The 16,925-nt window shown below is 34.5% G+C and overlaps 1 protein-coding gene across 1 annotated transcript in view; it reads left to right on the top strand.

Annotated features, from left to right (window-relative positions):
* TBCD (tubulin folding cofactor D) overlaps positions 1 to 16,925 on the top strand; it is a 164,157-nt gene that overhangs the window by 95,970 nt on the left and 51,262 nt on the right. Inside the window, exons 18-23 of the mRNA XM_039335830.1 lie at positions 6,717 to 6,802; positions 10,151 to 10,231; positions 11,168 to 11,241; positions 12,780 to 12,897; positions 14,859 to 14,919; positions 15,277 to 15,299. Coding sequence (XP_039191764.1) covers positions 6,717 to 6,802; positions 10,151 to 10,231; positions 11,168 to 11,241; positions 12,780 to 12,897; positions 14,859 to 14,919; positions 15,277 to 15,299 — 443 coding nt within the window. The remainder of the gene's footprint in view (positions 1 to 6,716; positions 6,803 to 10,150; positions 10,232 to 11,167; positions 11,242 to 12,779; positions 12,898 to 14,858; positions 14,920 to 15,276; positions 15,300 to 16,925) is intronic.

Genomic DNA, 16,925 nt, shown 5'->3' with positions numbered 1-16,925 from the left:
CTGTACGTCCATCTAATTCAATATTCTGGATTAGAAAGTGTCCAACTGGATGGATTTGAAAAGCGCATAAGTCTAGATTATCGGGCAAAGCCTTTTTCCATTGTTGCTTCCATCTGTGTAATAAAACCAAAATTCTTCCTCATTTTATCATTTTTCTTAATTTTTTAAAATTTATTCAAAAGATTAATCCAAAAGAAAAAAATTGAGACAAAACCAACAAGATCATTTTTAAAAAATGTGAATTAAAAAGGACAAAAATCAGATCAAAACAAAACACATACTATTCGCCCTACTGACAAATCTATTGCAACAATAATAGCTTCCCCCCCCCCCGCAAAACAGGTTCAAAATTTGTAAGCTTCTACATCTATTTGCAGCCCAATTGACCTGCCGTACATTACATATATGAAATAAAAAATAGTTAAGAGGTTAAACAACAGCAAACTTAAAATTTCAGGTCCTCTGTTATTATAAGTTACTCAAAGTCTACAATAGTTTCTTATTTACCATAAATCACCACAGTTATTATCTCTGATCTGTCCAGGATCCACCTTTGTTTGGTTCTTAATAATGAAACTTTTCCTTAGATTTTTAACTGGGAACTTTCCCAACAATTGCATCTCATTTCCAAAGTTCTTAAGTCTTGTAAATCTCTCTGCAGCATCCATTGTTGAAAAACTCTCCTTAAAAATACAGCATTTCTCTTGCCAAGAAAGTAGAATCCATCCTTCTTTAATTCCACTATCTCAGAATTGCTTGTATTTATATTCCTTTCAATCTTTGCTGGCTGATCTATATTTTTCAAAAGCAATAGATCAGATTCTAATTCATCAAATTGCAAATCAAGTCCAACTGTTATTTCCTGCTTTTGGGTATCATTGTTGACCATTGTTGACCCATTAATTTTTTTGTTTATATTTTCAAATAAAACCTGTAAGTTGGCAAGGATTCCTTTTTCAAATGCTTCCCAGAAAATTTCATTTCTTTTTAGAGACACACTATTCTTTCTTTCCAAGGACAAGAGAAGCAGATAAGTTGTAACCAGCATCTACAAACAAAGGTTGATAAAGATTTTTCTATAGAATCAAAAAATGGTTAAAGAAAGGAGAATTTTAGCATTGAAAGTTAAGAAATAAATATCAGAGCTTTTTTTAAAGAGCTAGAAAGAGCAAAATTTGCAATATAATTCTGTGTAAAATGTAAGTCCAGTTGGATGACTTTCACTGCCAGAAAATATATTTTCACCTCAAACCTTACAGCTAAAATGAAAATGGTTTGGAATTTAGTAGTAAACAGTGAAATAAGTGAACAAAAAATGTAAAAGTCCAGCAAGAGGTTATAAAATAGGTCAGAAGTTAACTAATTGTAAATCAAGAGATAGTAAAGCTTCAAAAAGTGTAATTAAAACCTAGGCATATTTAAGAAAAAATAACAACTGAAGGGAAAAGATGGCAAGAGACCCAACCCTTCTGATTGCTCCTTACTGAGAATTGCATTCACATCCTTGGATCTTCCTAGATTCCCCTTCAAAAAACAGCTTTGGCAGGAAAAAGTCTTTTGAATCCTGAGGAATTTTATATTTAACTCTTGGTTTTTGTCTTTTCTGTATAAATCTGGATGTATCCCTTTGCCATTGCTTACAAATGTATCATTTGTAAAAACAAGTATTGTTTGAAGTAAAGATAATTCTAAGTAATATATTTATACACACACACACACACACACACACCCTGTGAGGTGAATTTGGCCTGAGGAGAGTGACTTGGTTCCCCAAGGTCGCCAGACTTGCTTTCATGGGTAAGGCAGGCGTAGACTAAGGTCCCCTGCTTTCTAGCCTGATGCCTTGACCACTAGACCAAGCTGACTCTACTTTCATTTTTACCATTGAAATTCTCGCCAACAGGTGATAATTGTTACTTTTCCACCTTAACAATTTTATTCCATACCATGCCTTAACATAATTCAAAGAATAACAGGATTGAAAGGGACCTTCTAGTCCAGCCCCCTCCTCAAATTAAGCATAATTATTTTGATTAATTCATATTAATCTTGGTATTTTACTTTTTCTCAATCTAAAAACCAGTGTTTACAATAATTTCTTTTTGATCTTCCATCTTCATATTTTTCTTAACACCTTTTTGACAGTTAATTATAAAAATAGCTAATACCCCATTTTTTTTAACTTTTCCATCAACACCATTAACATCTCTATTCCTTCCATAGGATTTCCCAAAATTAAAACCAAACCATCTGGAAATTTTATAGAGTTTTTAACTTTCATTCCAGCAATTCTTTTGTTGTATCTTACATCTCTATTTAAAACTTCAAGAATTAGAATGAATAATAACAGCGGACATCCTTGCCATGTCCCTTTCTGTATATTACAAGGTTTTATTAGTTCCCCATTAGCTATAATTTGTGCCTCTTTTTTTGAAGTATATACAGACGTTATTTGTTAATTTAAAAAAATTCCAAAATCCATTGTCCTTCAGGATTTTAATCAGAAAAGTCTATTTCAAATTATCAAATGCAGTGGGTGGTGGGTAGTCAATTGTTAAAGGTGCTTTTACCTTGGTGTATAATAAGATTCCTTACCAAACATGCTGTTTATAGCATCTAGGGAACTGCACTGTGGACAATTGTCATTCAGGTAATTTAAGTACATGGTCACGTCCTTTGAAAAATGTGTACATTTCAGCTAATTCAAATCAGGATAATAGAATAATCACATCGTAACAGTAGTTTGCTATCTGCATTGGCAGACCAACTGGTCTGTTTCCAGATCCGGTTCAAAGTGCAGTTCATAGTCTGTAAAGTCCTCAGTGGGATATCTGAAAGAATGATTATTTAGAGACTGTAGAGAATATTTGTAGCTCGGGTTGTAGATTTAAGCAGAGGTCTGTCCTCCATGCTTGTTGCTTGGCTCCTGGGAACCATCTGGAAGCTAAGCAGCAAACTTAGAGACAAAACTCTGCCTAAAAAGAATGATTATTTCTTTATTTACTTCCAGAACTGTGGTATCATTCTAAGGCACTTCTTCATGGTCTTCTAATAAGGCTTTTTCACAGTGATCATTCTATGGACTACCGCCTCCATAGAGGCTTACCTGCTACTTATGTTTGGTGCCATATGAAGCCTAGCTGTTGCTTGAGAACTTTTGAACTTTAGTTGTTTATTATCAAGAAAAGTATCCCCCATTGTATACTTGCATTTTTACTCATGTTTCCAAATTGAAGTGACTTTCCTTAGCAGAAGTATTTCTTAATGTATATATTACTGCAGATACTTGAGACACTGAGAAAAAAAAACATAAAAGGTTTTGAAGAATCTCCAGATCAGTGGTGATGATTGCAGACTAAAACATTAACATTTTATGCAAAATAGAAGAGCTCTGCCAAGAAGATGAAGAGATTACAAATTGATATCCTAAGGATAAATGAGATGTGTTGGAAAAAATCTGGGTAACTTGATACAATAATGGAAGGAACATTTTATTTTGGAATTGGTTTTATATTGGAGGTCCATTAATGATCGTGGGAAAATCCAAGAATAAGTCATAATTTTATACCCAAATGTTAGAATATTATTACTATCAAGATACCTTATCTTTATGAACATCCATATTTATGACTCTACGGCACATAAGTGATCATGCTTCAATTGAAGTATGCTTTGGTTGTATATAGATTTCCTCCATTTTTAATTAAATGGATCAACATATGGTTTCTATTTCGTCTGCAAGGAGTCTTATAAAAAGAATTAATTCATCCATTAAAATATCAAGGAGAAATCTGTTAAAATATCAAGGGAGAATAGCCTTATTTTGGCTATAAAAACTTTAGACAAGAGGAAGACATTTTTGGTTAAGGCACCAGGTTAGAAAGCAGGAGAGTGTGAGTTCAAGTCTGACCGTAGGCATGAAGGCTGAGTAGGTAACTTTGGGCCAGTCACTCTCTCACTCATCTCACAAGGTTATTGTTCTAAGGAAAATAGGAGAAGGAGGGTGTTTGGGTATGTTTGCCATCTTGAGTTATTTGTAAAGGTGAAGTACAAATAAAGAGTGGCTGGATTTGAGCATAAAATATTATGATTATTATAATCTATCTCATTGATAATTATGTGCAACGTGAAACAAACAAACAAAAAATCCTTTGTTCTGTGTCAAGACTAACACCTTGTGGCTCGGAAAAACAACCAGAGCATTGGACAGGTCAGAATCCAAACCAAAATCATTTAGGTTCATCTGATATTTGACCAAGACAAATCTGGAGAGTTATGGGGGCAAATTATGGAAAGGCTGATATGTCTTGTCCCTCTCTCCCTTTTTCTCATCTACTTCCTAATATATTCTTTCCTCTTAATCTCTCCTTAGCCATTGTCAGTCTTGAATTCAAGCGTAGCATATTTGCTATGTCCACCCAGGTCCATTCAGCCTTTCATGCCTTTTCTTTATCTGCTGCTGCTGTCCTGCCTGCAGTAGCCCTTCCACCAGCCCTACCTCTCCACTGCCACATACCCCTGTCTTGCTTTTCCTCAAAAACTAACATGCATGCTCCAACGCCGTGCAAAAACATGCAGTCTATGATTTGGTCTCAGCAGAGTCTGATCCATACAGATCCATACTCTGTCTATGGAATGCTAGGCACATCCCTCATTCTACAATTTTGGCTGGTTTGGTCTTTTTCCATTTCATTACCAGATACAGCAAAATCTAAATTTGTTTCTATCCTAAAGATTTACGTATGCTGACTGACTGTGAGTCAAAAACGACACGGCAGTAATTCACAATGGAAAGGAGTGGGTGCTGTTTTGCAATGTTTCAGAATCCAAAATGTCTGTTTTGCTCTGAAGGATTTATTTGAGACACAGTCGTCATAAATACGTTTTATACTCAGGCCATGCGTGGGCCATATATGTAATAACTATTGTATAATAATACACATTCTATCATTAACACATTTATAGCAAATGTATTTATCAATAAAACTGAAAGCAACTTTTGGTCATATGGACATTAATGAGATGTCAGAATTAACGTAAGGAATAAATGCAATTCCAAACACAGGTAGTCCTCGACTTACAACAGTTTGTTTACTGACCATTCAAAGTTACAACAGCACTGAAAAAAATAACTTATGACCAGTTACAACCTTTGCAGCAACCCTATGATCATGTGATCGAACTTCAGATGCTTGACGACTGGTTCATGTTTATGGCGGTTTCAGATTCCCAGGCTCATGTGATCCCCTTTTGCGACCTTCTGACAAGCAAAGTCAATGGGGAAGTCATGTGACTAACTTTTAACAACTGCAGTGATTCACTTAACTGTGACAAGAAAGGTCGTTAAAATGGGGCAAAACTCACTTAACAACAGAAATTTTGGGCTCAAAATAAGTCGAGGACTACCTGCATTCTAGAGACAATGTATAATTTGTAAGAAGGAGAAGCATATAAAATTAAGTATGCCATCTCAATTGTTCTTGGTTTGGGAAAACGTTTTCTCTTAGTGCTGACATTGGCATTGTTTGTTTACCAAGTTAATACCTGGATAGTTTGTTTGGTAGAATAGTTTGTTTGATAGAATGTGTTTTCTTTCTATATTTGTTTCATACTATAAAATTCTAATTTTATTTCTTGGCCATGGTGTTCTTAAAATGTGTACCTAAAAGTATATTTTTGTTCATGAGGGATGTACTGATTTACCTTCCTGGATAGTTCTGGTTTTTATGTACTTTACATTTTTTCTATATTCATTTGTATTATGGTTAATATTTATATTGATCTGTATAATTTTGCTTTTAATATGAATTTATAGAGGTGATGAATTATATGCCACTCAGATTACTTTAATTGGAACAGTTTGTAAGCATTCTAATAAGTAAACTGATCATACAGAATATCTACTTTGGAAGACCATCTAAATATCAGCAATATCTTTTTAGACAGAGCTCTTCATGGACTGCAGAGATTTATAAAAAGTTCACAATTGTTCTCAAGTATTCCTATATTCTAAGTATAATCAATAAGGGTGTCTAGCCAGTCCTTTTTCCCTGCATCCATACATTTTACTGCTGTTTTTACCCCGTCCTTTCCCTGGTCTTGTTATGAGATTTTAAGGAAACTTCTTTTCACTGAATGCAACTGCTCACTTTATCTGGTCTGGAAGTGTAGAAGGCTGTATTATAGTTTGGGTAAACACAAATATGAATATCAATTTATTTTTTGCTCAAAACGAGCTCAGGGAAATGTAGGAGAAGGTGGGATAGGGGGAGGTTTGACACAGAGTCATCCTATATTCTGTTTAAGTTTAGCTTTTACATATTCATTAAAATGCATCTGTAGCCTTCTAATTTATTTTGACTTTAATAAGAATTACTGAAAACTGAGCTAGATTATGCCTACACCTATTTTCATTCTCCTATTTTACAACTGTCATTTTGGTTGCTCTATTATTCGTATGTAAGCAGTTGAAGAATACTGAATATGCTTCAGAATTTTGTCTTAGCAATTTTAATACTTGTCTTTTATCAATCAGTATTTTTTGGAAATTAAGTCGCAATAACGACCATCAACAGTTTCATTTTGTGGTTGAATTTATAAAGCAGAATATATTTTTCCCCTGAGAGGAAAGTTATTCTAATAACGTGCTAGCAACTTTTCAAAGTAAAAATTTGGAATTATGTGTGATTTCTATTTTTGTGTCCTAACTTTCATAGGGGACTTTTCCGCATGGAATTGACATTGTGACTACAGCTGATTATTTTGCTGTTGGTAACAGGGCTAATTGTTTTCTCAATATAAGGTAAGAATACTATTAATTTAAAACAAAGAAGAAACATGACACTGTTTTTCTTTAAAATTTATTTTCATACTTCTATCTGTAATTATATTCATATAACTGAGAGAAGATCAGCATGGTTCTATAATATTCTTGATTGAATGAACATGCTGGCATTTTATTTTTCTTAGAACAATCTAATTACAAGAAATTTCAGAGACCACAGAATTTGATTTAGAACAAAGACTAAGAGTCAGGATTTCATGGTAGTAAGATGATAAGGTAGTGAGTTATCTTTGTTAGCATAGAAGTTTGTCATAACCAAAGGCTCAGGATCCATTGGGTCTTAGACACCAAAATGTCCTTTAAAACTCATTGCTCAACAAAACACTTTGTTTTGGCGGTATTAATAATAGAAGTGTTATTTGTGCACATGTACCTACATACTAGGGTGTCATGCAGAAACACTTGGAATATCTGTCTGCATTTCTAAGGAGATGCAGCGTGTGAAGACTTTAAGCTGTAGTTTAGATGGCACTTCACAGATCAGCTTTCCAATATTACATATTCTTGCCCTTAAAGTTCTTAAGGCATTCTGACAGAGCTCAGATCTGCCTGTAATATTTATTATGAGTATCTGGTCTTATCTAGCTTTCTTCACTTTTTTTTACTGGGTTAATATAGAATGCAGCTCTTAGTTTTGACTGCCATAGTTTGGTTAATCGACTTCTTTTCTGGAAAAAAGTTACAGTATTACATGTAATTTTTCTGACTTGGGGAAGACATTCAAAACTACAATATCAAATTCTAAAATGATTTAGCCATACTCTTACCATTTCAGTCTGTGCAAATATATATCAGTCCAAAACCAAAATGTACCCTGATCATCAGTTTGAATCAGTGGTGGGATTCAAATACGTGAACAACCAGTTCTCTGTGTTGATGCCGCTTCCGGAAGTCCACAAAAATTAGCTACCAGTTATGCCGAATTGGTGCGAACCAGCTGAATCCCACCACTGGTTTGAATTCTCAAACCTGTGAAGCAGAATCTACGTAGCCACTAGTTCATATGAGTGAACTACCGTATTTTTCTGTTTATAAGATGCTCTGGCATGCGAGTTCCAAGTTTACAGCAAACAAAGTCAGCGCTGGGAGCAACCGCCTCCCAGCGCTCTAAATTAGACACCTCCCGACTGGCCCACCCCCACCCCACGTAACTAGCATCCGGCACGATGAGCATGCATAGTCAGTTCACAGCAACAGCCTTCCGACCCTGGTAAACAAACTGGCGTAAGCACCAGCATGACAGCAAGGGAAGAGAAGCAAAGGCAGGTTTTAAACTCCCCGCCATTTCTCTTTGCCGATCAGCTGTTTGGTGGAGCGCTGAATAACTGAGCCAGCAAATCCGGAAGTTTGGCTGGCCACTATTATCAAGCAGGACGGCCTTGCAGCTGCATTCCACAGGGTCCCCGGCCAACATACAGGTGTGAGGGAGGGAAAGGGCTGTTGCTGCCATCCATGCTGTTTGTCCCATCCGCTGCCTCTGGATGCCGCCATCTGACGATCTTGCCCCCTCCCCCCTCCCGCTAGTGGCAAGCCCACAGGGGCTTGACACCTGCACCAGGCGGCATGGCAATGGCATGTAAAGAACCCACACAGGCATGCCTTGGGCTGCAGAGGCTACCATTATTTTTTCGTGTATAAGACGCACCTGATTTTTGAACAGGGTGTTTGCAGGAAAAAATAGTGTCTTATACATGGAAAAATACGGTAATGGGAATATGAAAGGTACTGGTTGAAGATTTACAAGCATCTGTTTGATGGGAGAGCCTATGTCCAAGAAAGGAGGCCTTCAGGAAAGAAAATCTCTGTTCTGGCTAAATGACACATTCTTCATAAATGTAGTCTGACCTCCTGGCTTTGTGGGGCAGAATATGAATTCCTGCTTTAGGAAGAAAGTATTTTCATATATTAAAAGGTTGAAGTGTGCTTTCTTATTTCTGTTACTACATAGGTCCTAATATTTGTGATCCTTTAATCTGTAAAGATTAATCCATCTCCATGATACTCCACCCTTCTTTCCTACACCTTCTTCCTACACACAGCCAGTTTCTCAACTCCTCTTTCCATGGCTCAAGAATAACAAGACAATGCCAGTAGGGTGGAGACAGTTCTTTCCAGTTTTTCTTAAACAGCTGATTAAGAATGATGGTAATTATGGGTCTTTTATGACCTGAAATATGAAAGTTCCATTCTCTGCGAAAGGTGATGATCAAAGATTTGATGGTAACCCTCATGATTCTTAGGGAATATTGACTTATAAGCTTGGCTTTCTGTAGGAATGACCAATTATTTTAGAATTGCTTTTTAAATTATGCAGATAAATGAAAGGATCTAACTCAGTGGTAGGTTTTTTTTATTGAGGAATGTCTTGGCTTTTCTCCCAGCCCTTCTCAATTCAGTCCTTTGAAAGGAATAGAGAAATGTGGGATCTTTGCATTCTGATTTTCCAAAGCGTCTGTTTTAAGGATTTTAGAAGCAAGTTTGTTTTAACTGCTGTAATTCTAATGAATAACCATAAGAAAAATATATTGGAATAATATACATCCTCACAATTATGCATTTTGAATTATATTTGATTGTTCATAATAATTGCTTCTAAATATTTTATACAACTAATGTTGCATACCTTAACATCCTATAGTTTAAAACCCTGTAAGTTCCTGAAGCTGCTTCTGGGATTTTGTCAATAGCAGAAAATTTATCCAGTTTTATTTTTAGACCTGCTGCTACATGGCATTTACCTAATCAAATTGCAGTTGAAATACATCTCTAGATTTTAAGAAAATATGAGTTTGTAATCTGCAATACTTGATTATAAAATGTTCTGTTTTCTATTATTCTGAAAAGATTGTTATAATCTATGGTAGAATTCAACAAAATTGCTTAGAGAGGACACTCTTGTGAAAAATATGGATGTCTAATCTGACTATTTGACCTGGTAAATATAATTCATTTAATTATACAGATGAATTTATGTCTTACCACGATAGCAGTATATTCTCGTATGAATCACAAGTTCTCCTTAAATATTGAAAGCACAATCGATGGTTATTACCTTCCAGATCCATGCTTGTGAGTTTCCCCAGTTCAGTGTATGAAGCAAATGTAGCACCATATCGCCTTTTTATATTCTAGTGGAAAAATGTAGAAAAAAATGATTTCTTTTAAAATTAATGACATAGAAATCTTTGACAGAACTGTTAGAAAAACAGTTTCTTTGCTGTAGATAGCAATATTGCCCCAATAGTACGTGGAACAAGTTTTGAGCAATCTTTCTGTGATTTTTATGTATTTATTCAATTTCCTCAGTGTATATGTTGCTGGGTTTCCTGAATATACACAGCCAATGATTGATCATCTGATTAACATGAAGATCAACCACTGGGATTGGTATGTTTCATTGTGCTGATTTGTAATAATTTGATCATAAAAACGATTCTTTTCTAAAATGTGTTAGTAATGTATTTTTTTTCTTCTTTTTTGATCTGGAAATTCACATTTCTACACATTGCTAACACTAGTTCACTCATTTCTGAAGGTTATGACATCATTCAAATCAGGTTCGATAACGGAATGAATTAATGCCAATATTTTCCTTTTTGAGATTGAATTAATTGAATTTAATTAATAATAATTGAATTAATAATGGTGAATCCTTAGCTGATATGCTCACTATTATTTTGTTTTTATTTTTGTTCCTTCACATCCTTATTGATTCTTGGTGGTAGCTTGAAGTAATGTCTGCAGTCTTCTTGGCAAGGATTTTTGGAAATGTTTGCCAGTGCCTCCTTCCTAGGCTCGACAAAGAGTCACCCAGTTGGGGTTTTGGGCCTCAGGCAGTCTTCTAACTTCCAGTCAGACAACTAGAGGAGAAAGAAATAGAAAGGACAGTACAAAGTGAATACTAGCTTACTCTCTGATAAATCAATGGCAACAGTATTATGAAAATACTTATAAAGTCAGCATTTCAAATCTGCTCACCACTCTAAAAATGAACTCCTGGTTCATTCTGCTTTTTTCCTGGAACACAGTGAACTGGACATTCTGAGGTTTTTGGGTTTCTGGAAGTGACTATTCCAGAAAAGAGAGTGAGTAGCAAAGTTACAGAGTATGGCTTCTACTTGAACAGCTTCAGATTCATTGATAAGAGACTTTGGAAGTCTAATAGTAGTTGTATTTAATGAGGGTTTTTTTTCTAACTAATAGTTTCCACAAATGTGTTTCCACATTTCTATTTTTAAGTACTTGTGCCTGAGTGATTTACATAGAAATATGCAAAATAAATTACATATATATTGGTTCTCATCTTTCTTCCTGAATTTTTAGTGTTATTCGGGAGCTTTCATCCAAAGCTCTGCATAATCTCACTCCATTGGCTCCTGAATATATGACCAGGGAAGGTGAGTACAAACACTCTTGCATTCAAAAGTGCCTAGAATGAGCTCAAGAAGAAATCAACACTTAATCTTAGATTGCACACTTACAAACTATATAAGCACCTTGATCAAAATATTTACTTAGCAGTATATATTTATATGTGTATCTATGCATAAATAAATTGCATTGCATTCAACAGGCCTTGGTCCAGTTATAAGATATAAGATTGCATCCTGTCTGGTTCATAGAGTAATTCCAAATCTCAAAAGCTTATTATTGATAAAAAATTATAAATGTATAAAGCCATAGTTTTAAAAATAAAATTTCTATGCTTTATTCCAACCTATATTAGAGATATTGTTATACTGTGTAAGTGCTGAGAATTGTTTAATGCTCCTTTTGCTTAACTTTTGAGACTTTCTGGTCATCTCTATTATGCTTATTATTTTCTATAACGCCTTCCTATGCATTTTAAATTAATTGACAGTTATGAATAGAAGTCAACAACAAAGAATGTGATGACTATTATTTTTAACAGGTTTTTGTACCTTGCACATAAATATAAGTTTCATGGAGCAAGTTCAAAGCGGACATGGATCATTTTGCCCTAACTTTGCCATTAGCAATTAGATTGCTTATTAAAAATGACAGCCCACATAACGGCTGCTATAAAAACAATTAGTCCCAGGTGAGGAATTATTAGAAAGATTATTTTAAAAGCTGCTAATATTGTAGCACGTTTTATAAATTTGTGATGGTGCCACAGCTGGAACACTGTAAACAGTTCTGGTCACTGAGCTTAAAAGAGGATAATGTAATATAGGAAATGGTTTAGAAAATAATAATCAAAATGAGTATAAGAACTGAAGCAAAGACTATGGTACTTGGGATTTTTTTGTAGCTTAAAATAAAGATGGGTAGAGAAGTTTGAATTACCCCTTTCCATTTACTGTGTTGGAATTTGGAGTCATCCATTGAAGCTTAGTGCAATAACAAGAAATATTGTGGAATATGATGCCATCAGATATGATGATGGTTACCAACTTAGGTGGTTTAAAAGCAGACTGACAAATTCAGGCAATCAAACAATACTAGTCTTGATGTTGCTGTATTGGTGGGAGAGGGCTCTTGCCACCTTGTTCATTGTTGCAAGTTTCCTAAATGCACAAAATGCTAAAATAGACCCTTCCCTAGTCTTACATTCTTATGTCTATGGAGATTCTCAGTCATCCGGGTCATGGTTGTCCCGGATGCTTTTTGGAACCATTCAGTTCAGGTACAGTTCTGACTGAATGGTGGGCTGAAGAAGCTTCTCGGATGAGAAGCAAAACATCTTCAAGGAAAAACAAAGTCCAGTTGCCTTTTGAAAAAAGCACCTTTGGAACGTACGTTCTTATTTTTTGTGGTCTCTGAGGCTTATTTGCCCTTTGAAAAACCCATTAATCTTCTATTTTCTAAACTACCATAAGAAAATACTGGTATGTTCTCTCTAGAAAATCTCTGTATAGAAGAGATTGTTGTGTAATTTAACTTATCACTTTTCGTGTTATGTGTCTTACAGTTGTACCAAAGCTGCTGCCTTTAGCAGTTGGTATAGATCTCCATACCCGACATGGAGCAATTCTAGCATGTGCTGAGATCACCCATGCTTTGAGTCTTTTAGCAGAAGAAAATAACAGGTAACGAGAACAATATTATTGATTTAGATGTCTTTTTATCCTTAACCTTTTTCATCATTTCACCATGTAAAAATCTTAACGATAATTTCATAGAGTACAGTTTTCAAGGTATCATATAATAATTCATATTTCCCTTGTTCCTAGATAAAATTTTTTTTAAAGCTATAGCTCAACCATAGCTCATTATGGTTGCTTAATTATTGTTTATTACTTACTATTATCAGGAATTTCTTTTACTGTTGGTATCATCCATTTGTTTTTTGTAGTTTGCCTCTGTAGATCAGAAAAGGGGTCACTAAAATTGTCATATAACGTTTAAATTATCTTATTATTTTTTCCTCCATTAGGTACAGTATAACACCTCATGAGTGCACTTGATTTTTTAAAGTTATTTTGAATTATTTTTTTCTCATATCCTGTTACTAAATGTGATCTCCTATATAAGAGTCTACATTCATCAGAGAATAAAAAAGTATGATTAATTAGAAGTATATGCTTAGTTATACTTTGACTGTGAGTATATGCTAGCATAGTTCAATTCTTTTTCTTTACTTCTGACTTCTACTCATAGTACAGTGGTTCTCAACCTGTGGATCAGGACCCCATTTGGGGTCGAACGACCATTTCACGGGGGTCGCCAAGCAAGGCTGTCCGTCATTTTCCCCCCTTTTCTTTGGCCAGGCCCCTGGCACCGGGTGATGTATAAGTGGTTGGGGGTCACCACAACATGGGGAACTGTATTATGGGGTCGCGGCATTAGAAAGGTTGAGAACCACTGTCATAGTAAAAAGCTATGGAGATTTCTTCTTATCAGTCATTATAAAGGGACCAAGACTTATATATTTCAATACGTTGATGGATATAGGCTGCAAACTGTTATCTGCATCTTCCTCTACTTTATAGTAGTTACTAGAAAACTAGAATTTAATCATTTGTGAAATATTTTTTCCTGGAGGTTTTTTGTATTATTTTAAACTTAAAGGATTAGAATTATGGATTGCTGCAGAATAACACACATTATTTTTTTATCTATGTAAAGCTAGGTAGATATTTTATTGCCTTGAAAGACATTATGAGGGTAGGTGGAAGGAATTCTTATTTCAGAATAGAAAGAGATTTTTTGAAAGGCGCAGCAATTTGCTTGAAATCATACTTCATTTAGTTTAATCTGTTGCTCTCCCACTCTTTATTCTATATTTAATGAAGATGGGCTTCCCCCCCATATTCCATTGAGAAATATGGTGGGTTATTTGCATTATATAGGGTGTAAAATTACTAGATAACTAGTTTTGAGCAGTGATTAAGGACACCAGGCTACATTCAAGGAGACTACGAGTTCAATTCCCACTTTAGGAATGAAGCCAGCTGGGTAACCATGGGCCATTTACTCCCTGTCAGCCTTAGGGAGAAAGCAAGAGAAAATCACTTCCAAAAAGCTTGCCAAGAAAACTTCAGGGACTACAGTACTCCAGTCACTGGAAATGAAGATTGATTCCCAAAAACATATAAAAAACAAAAAATCTTTGGCTTTACATTTTGATTATTTATTCACACTTGTCATTGCAAAGATTTTATATTCAGATTTTCAAAATCTATCTATGTAATGTTTTTTCTGTTCTCTTAAAATGTTTTTTGGGGATTTTGCCTGCCTGCCCCCCCTCCCCCTGATGTAAGCACTTGTCTTATATATTATTAAAAGCAGGTGTTAGAAAGGTATCAAACATGAAACTATCAAGCAATAATGTTAGAATAAATTAACAGAACCTACCAAAAATTGCTTTTGTCATAGCAATTAAAATTAAAAATAATGGAGGAAAAAATCTAATGTTTTAGGGGTGAAAAAGGATATTGATAATAGTAACAGCCACAGAATTTTCACAATGTTTACATTTAATTAAGAATCAAATATAACTAATGTCAAATAATACTGTATTGATTTTAAATGCTTTTAAACCTTGCAGACTTATTTCATTTTATTTGGATGAAAAAACTTTGGAAGGACTTAAGCAGATTCATGTAGAGGTTCGTATATATTATATCTACTGAAAAGTTATTTTTGCAGTTGTATCTTTTAAATAGAAAAAAGAACCTTTCTGTTTATTTAAATAATAAAAGCAATGTCTAAAGCATTGGAAGCCAGGACTTAATTGGAAGCCAAGCTACATTTATTATACTATCATTATTGAAATGATAATTTATCTGTTTTCTTTTGCCATGGCCTAAAGAAAGAGAAAAGATTCTTAGGTGGAAGGAAAGAGTTATTAAATTTATCCAGGAATACAATTTTTTTATCCTCTTCTCCAAATCAACACATGAACCACAGTTTGAAAAACACTGGAAAAAATGAAAATTCTTAATGTAAAATCCATTCTTTTACAGCTTCATCATCGTCAGTTGTATAGGTAAGATAATTAGTGTCAACTAAACTGTTGCATTTTTGAGAATGAACTCACGAGGAATAAATAAGCATGCTTCTGAAATGTGTAATCCCTTTTGTGCAAGAATGCATAGTTGTGTTTAAATGTAAAAAAAATGATTCCTACTTTGATGTTGACTCTACATGAACACAATAGAGAAGATTTCTTTGTCTGGAATCAAGCAGGTTCCTCTTAGAAGTCCATCCATGTTGCATACCTATCCTGTGAAGTGTGTGGAAAAGTGTTATAAGGATATGCATAGACTTTATAGTATGAGCTGTTTAAAAAGTAGACAGCTATCCAGTCAAGACATTTTGTCACCCTAGACAAGAAAAAAAAATAACATGTAATCAACACTATCAGCATTCACTGAAACACATAACATTGATTCATGAAATTACCAAGATGTTTTAGAGTTGGGAAATTAAACTTATGATCTCAGTCTGCAACATGTTGGCACAGTTTGCTTCCAGTACTTGCTTCAGCAGGAGAACATTCTTCCTTTTAACTAGTATTACACAGCACAGAAGATAGATTGTATGAATATACAATGTACACACTGAATTCTGCTTGCTGCCCAAATACATAAGACTAAACAGCTCTTTTTTTTTCTCTTCTCCATCTGATCTACTAGCTTGCTGCTTCTTATATCTTATTTGCTTGCTACTAAGAAATCATCCTGTATGGAAATGTGCTTTTCTGGGCAGCAACACATTACTTGGTGTGGAAAATACAGAACATGTCTCCTTTAAAAGTAGTTGCCTCCAAATACATGTTGCATGTATCCAGGAAAAAGAAAAAAAGAAATGTCTGGTAGAATTACAAAAGTAGCAGGTAGAATGTTACCATTTTTCAACATTATTGGGCTGGCCTTGGATGAGACTTACTAGCTTGCCCAGTTTGAGATCTTGAACTGTCCAGTTCCAAACACTGCCACATTTGTTGCTACTATTCTCCAATGGGAAAAGAAAGAATATATTGTATATATGTTTAAAAATGTCCTTGTAGGTTTGCCATCCTGTATAATATTACGTGCTTGGAGAAGTATAAATGTTTCTCCTTTTTCTGAGAGCAATAACTATTTTAAATATGAATTATATGTAACATGAGACTTATTAGTTGTTCCGTATTTCTACAGATCATTTAAATTTGTATTATAGTTTTGCAGGATTACATTTATTGGTTCATAAGGTGACTGGTATTGAATCCTTTAACAATAATAATGTGCTCTTCAAAATAATGTGATTCCAGAATTATTGACTTTCAGATATTTTACACATTTCCAAGCTATAAATATACATTTATACATTTGAATAATATATAAAAGATTAGTCTTTTCATCATTTTATAACAAGCAGCTCCTTTGCATTTAATAGAACAGCACTACTAAACAAGTTAAACCAGTTTTATGGAATATAATAAAGGTACAGTGCCATGAAGATTCCCATCTGAGAAACATTTTCTTGGAATTTTAACAAAATAATACTATAACCATTTGTCAGACGATATCAGCAATCCTATTTTTATGGCTGCACTTACTGATTTCTGGAATGAGAATTTCTATTTCAGAAATAAGGAATGCTTTCCCAGAGGAGCAAATAATTGCATTAG

This window comes from Crotalus tigris, unplaced genomic scaffold, assembly GCF_016545835.1.
Source record: "Crotalus tigris isolate CLP2741 ecotype Arizona unplaced genomic scaffold, ASM1654583v1 scf7180000017662.1067850, whole genome shotgun sequence".
NCBI lineage: Eukaryota > Metazoa > Chordata > Lepidosauria > Squamata > Viperidae > Crotalus > Crotalus tigris.
Note: the sequence above shows the minus strand (reverse complement) of the source record. Positions and strands in the feature narration are given on the sequence as shown.